The 6,141-nt window shown below is 29.1% G+C and overlaps 1 protein-coding gene across 2 annotated transcripts in view; it reads left to right on the forward strand.

The window, feature by feature from the left end:
• LOC107438172 (proton-coupled amino acid transporter 1) overlaps positions 1 to 4,366 on the forward strand; it is a 48,922-nt gene extending 44,556 nt beyond the window's left edge. For both annotated transcript variants that reach the window (XM_087160688.1, XM_087160689.1), the window contains exon 11: positions 968 to 4,366. In XM_087160688.1, coding sequence (XP_087016814.1) covers positions 968 to 1,095 — 128 coding nt within the window. In that variant the 3' untranslated portion in view covers positions 1,096 to 4,366. The remainder of the gene's footprint in view (positions 1 to 967) is intronic.
• Positions 4,367 to 6,141: the final 1,775 nt, after the last annotated feature.

Here is a 6,141-nt window from a genome sequence, read left to right on the forward strand (position 1 = left end):
AGTTTCCTTAAACTTACTTAATATATAAAAGAAAGGAAATCCATGTAATGAAATATTAAAAAAGCGTGCAGTAAACTCTCAATTTAAATGAATAAACAAAAAGAGCTGTATGGTTGAAAAAATATAACTCATTTTGTCTTAAGGATAATTGAAAAACTAGAGTCGTCTGGAGTTCAAAGCTGAGTTAGTCAGAAAATGCAAATTTGAAAATCGTCTGCAATTTATGAGAAGAATTAGTTCATATGTCCATCACTAGAAAATTAAACTTTTGAAGGACTTTTTTTAGGATCGGGATTAGGATTGTCCTTTGTAGTCGCTGCACAAATTTCTGGATCAAATGCTTCTGCAGTTACAACAGAGATACACAAAATCTTCCTTTTATTATATAGTTTCAAAATTTTTAACTTGTTTATTTCGAAAACCTGTTCGGACGAAACCTGTTAAGACGTTATAATTGTTCTCTGAAACGTTTCAGAGAACAACTAAAAGGTGATTCTTATTCCGATACACTGAACTTCTTACATTGTTGAGTACTTTCAAAACTTCGAAGTTTAATGTAGCTCCAAATATCATTATAAAATTCGAACGGTGTTTGAAATATACTCCGTTTAGAAAAGAACTTTACTAAATACATATATTATTAATGCATCTATCATCAGTGTTATAAAATATTGGAAAAATCTTTTAAAAAAAAGTGACATTTTAAATCACTAAAAGTAAGATAGACTTTTTTAAACTTAGAGTAATGTTAGATTTCTTAAAAACAAAATTAATTGAACATTGAAAAAGTTATTACAGATTGCAATCGAATTCGTTTTGCTTCAGTTTAAGTAATAAAACTGATTCTGACTTTTAAAATTTCCGGATATTTAGATTTTTTTTGTTTATTTACTTATAATTTTTTAAAAATATTTTTAAATAGTTACATTATGCTGTTATTTTAATTAATGTTAATTTTACTTTGTAGACCAAAGAAAGATGACCCTGATTATCATCAAAGATGTTGCCATCATATTATTTGGAATATTTGGGTGTATCATCGGTACATATACAACAATTAAGGAAATAGTGCACCAAATAGGGGAGCCCTCATGATATCTGTCTATGACAGTTATTATAAATATGCATGTATTTGTACGTGAAGGGCTTGAGGTGACATAATGATAAGCTATGATGATAGCTTCACATCAAACAGTTCCTTGGTATATTTTCCTGATAGGTACATCACAAATTTCTCTAGGAAACTGCCCAATACATGAAAATAACTTATTGTAACAAAGAAAATTGAGAATTGTTTTCCACCAAAAGCCCTCTGGCAAAAATTAAAAAATGTGGCTTATCATTACATTCCCCCAAACCTTTTGTATATTAGAAGAGCTTAGTCAAAGAAGGTGCAAAGTAACATTTTATTCGAGCACAAATGTGCTATGATGACAATAGGAAGTAATAACAAAGTATAATGATGCTTCTGTGCTCTTCATTTCGGTCTAGTTTCGCCACTGTTTTGTACATAAAGATATTGCTCCGACGACATTTTAAGATTTTTTACAGAGATGATTACGTTTTAAGGTGAGAATGTAGAAGATGTCTTGAAAATTCACTGTATCTGTGGAAGCTAGATAAGCGCTTTTAGCCACTACATGTACCATTTTTTTTAAAAATTCCATTATTTAAATATAAGAAACTGAGAGAATGCTCCAACTCTTTCTAATGCAGTGTGTCTAAGACAACTTAATTCAGACAAATCATTAGAAATGTAAAACTATTTAATTATTAATTAACCCTCTAAAGGTTAATTTCGTCAGCCATATTATTAAATAAGTAAGTTTTTAAGAAAATATGTTTTTTAAAGTATTATCCCCTGTTGCTACATTTTCTAAAACTGATGTTTTTAAATTAGCTAAAATGTTACTTAGAACCTTCTTCCATTTTGTTCTTCAAATATATATATTATTTATAGCTAGTTACATGTTTAATTTGACTGTCAGTGTTCTTACGTATATTCTCCATAAAAGCATGTGTATTTTGTATAATAGCTGATAATCAGTTGAAATATGTTTAATTTGACTGCCATTGTACTTGTGTCTATGCTCTGTAAAAATATTTGTGCTTTGTATAATTGCTTATAATCTATCTCAGTTGCTCCGAAAAAAATTTATAATATACATGTGGGGAAAAACCATTAGACAATACCAACCTTTATTCATCATAAGGCACCTCATGATTGAAATAAGATGGCATGCATACTAGTGAATTGATGTTTAATAATTGTAGTGGTAGTTACTCCACATACATTTAAAGTTTCTCAAGAACCTTTTTCAAATTAGCATTTTTCATTCCTTCCAGGAAAGTCCACCTCTATTCACTACCATTTTTGGGAGGGACGGAATATTTTCCCAAGATTTCGTGTTGAAAAATACATTTAAGAAAGACTATAAAAAACCTCTCCCATCGACCAAGGAAACCTCTACACCAAATGTGGTAAAGGTCAAATAAGGACACGCATAAAAATATCAAAGCAAAAAATATTAACAAAACAAATAAGCAGATTAAAATTCAAAATATTTGTGCAAGGTTCTTATTTACAGAGTTATTTTTGACGATCTCGGAAAGAGATCTACAAATTCATATCGCAGTCAGAGCGCACTAAGAACGATTTATTTTTAAAGTTGCAAGTTAAATTAGAAAAAATAAAAATTATTTTAGAAAAAACTAAACATCTCAAACAAACAAACCTCTTCCTATTTATTAAAGCTAACTCATTTTTATGATATAAAATTAAATGCAAACTTAAATAAAACACATAATTGTTTATTTTTTTAAAATAGTTCTATCATTCATAATTGGTAAATTCGTTTTTACTCATAATTATATCAGTAGGGATCACTAAATTTTATTCATTGATCCGGTTTTCATAAGGACAACAAAAGAGGCATTTCCCCTCCAAGAAAATGACACTGAGTAAAATTAAAATCGTTTCGAAAAATCATGAACCTTTGATAACATTTCTGAAGTCAATGGAGGTAACCCCTAAAAACGACCAACCTCCATTTACGAGTATTTTACTTTGGAGACAGAGAATGGTCGCTCCCGAGAGGTTTCACTGCATTATATAAGTTTCATTATGCTAGGTCAAATTTCTGTAAAATCTGAAACAAATTCATTTCATGCTTACATAATCATATCATTTAATATATGCTGCATGAAAATTCAACAAATAACATGCAACTAATTGGAGAGCGAAAATCACCAATAGAAAGCAAACTAAAGACCCCGCTATTCACAAAACCCCACAGCAGAATTTACAGAGTGAATCTGCAGCACTATTTTCATAAATCAAAATTTGTCTGCGACCTCAATACAGTCAGTCAGAGATAATTAGAGTTGTTTCTTATTCCACTTGATCCAGTCTTTAGTTAGAACAAGTCCTGAAGACCGTTCACTCAAAGACAGTAACAGGATTATCAAAGAGAGATCTCTTCTCACCAGTTCTAAACAGGAGTGTAGAGTGGTATGAATTACACTTGGTATCATAGCTGCCAACATGGGCAGAAAAAAATCCAGTATATTTTAAAAATAACAGAAATTTTATGAGAATTGTTGCATAATGTACTAAATATTTTACATGCAGGGAATTCTAGGGATTTTTGTAGTCATCAAAATAGAAAAACTGCAATATTTTCCAGTTACGATTGACATGAAACATACTTAAAATGTTATGTATTATGTTTACTCATATTTTCAAATATTAATAGGTTTTTAATTCATCAGAGATAATTAAAAGATTTTTTTAATTAACTTAAAAAGAATTCTGAATAAAATTAAACTTAACATTTTAGAACAAAAAAAGTTTTAAACTGATTTCTATAAATGAGGTTCGCTTCATTACGTTATTAGTAATAATTATTTAAATATTTTAGCAAGCAATAATCAATTATTCAATTTCAATAGGGATTTTTTTAGGGAATTTACTCACTTTTAGGGAATTTTCTAAAATGTACAAAAACCAGGAGAATTTAAAAAACTAGTAGACCAGAAGAAACTGGCAGAATCAAGTAGTCTACTGGAAAATCCAGTAGAGTTGGCAGCTATGTTAACACATGCGCATAAAAGTTGTTTTTAGGAATTATGATAAAAGGCGAAAAATGCTACATTTTTCTGCTAATAAAAAAGAAACAAAAAAGGGATATTGCATTTAAATTATATTAATACAAGATGCTTAGTATTAAAAAAACAATAAAAACTATTGAATAAATGTGAATTTATATTTTGCTATCTTTCCTTCCAACAAAAGCTATTATGGCTTTTTTTGTAAGAACAACTAATTTTGTGTGTTTTATTCTAAATAAATATATTTTATACAAAACTTTTTTACTGCACAAAGCAGTTATTTAATTTACTTTGTATTGCACTACAAGTGTATCAAATTATTTTATGAGTTTAATCAGTTATACCTTACATTGTACATTCTAAAAATTATTATGAAATGGAATATTTCATTCTACACATCTTTCAAACGTATTTTTTCTCATGCTATTATATTCATTACATATTTCCTAGCTTTTTTATTTCATTTAATTCTCAAATACTTATTTAAATCTCAATAAATAATACAGCTAACATATTATTATTCAATGTAGTCATAACAACCTAAACCAAAATCTATATTTCATTTTCCATTCATTTATCTCCTAACACAGTGGTGCGCAAACTAGGGGTCGCGACCCCTGTGGGGGTCGCCTGACGTTTTTTTGGGGTCGCCAAATTTTTATGAAATGCATTATCCCTGAATGCTGCATACTATACAGTGTACATATAAAGAGTGAAGCGCCGCCACTAACTGTTTAATTGCAATTTCATGCTGTCCACTCTTTCTTTGACCGTAATGCGTAATGTATTCTCTATCTGGCTATCCGCGGAAAAACAATATCCCGTTTTATGCAAGAATGCCATCAGAGTGTTAATACTATTTGCATCAATGTATTTATGTGAAACTGGATTTAGCAAACTAGTTTCAATAAAAACTAAATACCGCTCGCGTTTAAACCCTGAAGATGCTATGCGAATTGCAATTAGTAACATACATCCAAACATCGATGAGATAATTAGAAACTTGCAGCCACATACATCTCATTAAAGGGCAATTACTGATTTTTGAGTTATACAAAAGGTATTTTCTTAAAATTATAAATAAAAATTAATATGAGTTTAATATGATGATGTTTTTATTCGATGAAACGAAAGAAATGCGCGAAATATACATCGTATTTGTGAACATTTATCTCTAGGGGTCGCAGTCGAAAAAAGTTTGCGCACCACTGTCCTAACACATTAGCCTAAAAGTTTACAGGTTTGCTTTAATTTTTTTAAAACTAATTTGAGGCTTTCTCCACTGGCCAATTCAAAATAAATGATGATTCGTTTAGCTTAACTTTGTAGATAATCTCCCTCTGAATAACTACTGCTACACTTCACTTTTGATCGATCTATATAGTAACGAGAGTTTTTAACTCTCGTGAACTTTATATAAAATTTCATTATAATAAAATAGCTCAAAATTAAAAATGGATCAATATATTTTAAGTAGGCACCACTTAAATTAGTATTTGTCCAGTAGATCTTCATATATATTTGATAACACAAGATTAATCCCAAATATGACCTGGTCTATCTGAATATCATCTTTTTACATTAACAGTGAAATAAAATACTTACTGAATCCTGTATTTTCTCATTATTAAATATCAATCCTCAAAAACTTTTATCTAAAACTAATAATGTACTGAACTATTGCAATTTGAATTGTAAATTCATGTAGACTAACAAAAGATGCTACCAAAAAACATTAATGAAATTTGCTATACAAAATTATAAATTTGAGGGGGGAAAAAAAGACAAACATGTTTAGATAAATAATATGAAGAAGGATATACGATTCCTTTCTCGGTTAATAAATAATTATGACACCAAATATTTTTTTTCATATGCCTTATATATTATAATTTTTAGTACAGCCTGTAGTGATGCTTTTATGTATTTTTTTACTGTGTTTTTCAAACAGAGTGCACATATAATAATTTTTTTTCTTCTCCAAATTATAGTGTTCCTTTTCAATTTTACAACCAATATGACATCACAATA

Source organism: Parasteatoda tepidariorum, chromosome 4 (assembly GCF_982258835.1).
Source record: "Parasteatoda tepidariorum strain Cologne lab strain chromosome 4, Ptep-v5.0, whole genome shotgun sequence".
Lineage (NCBI taxonomy): Eukaryota > Metazoa > Arthropoda > Arachnida > Araneae > Theridiidae > Parasteatoda > Parasteatoda tepidariorum.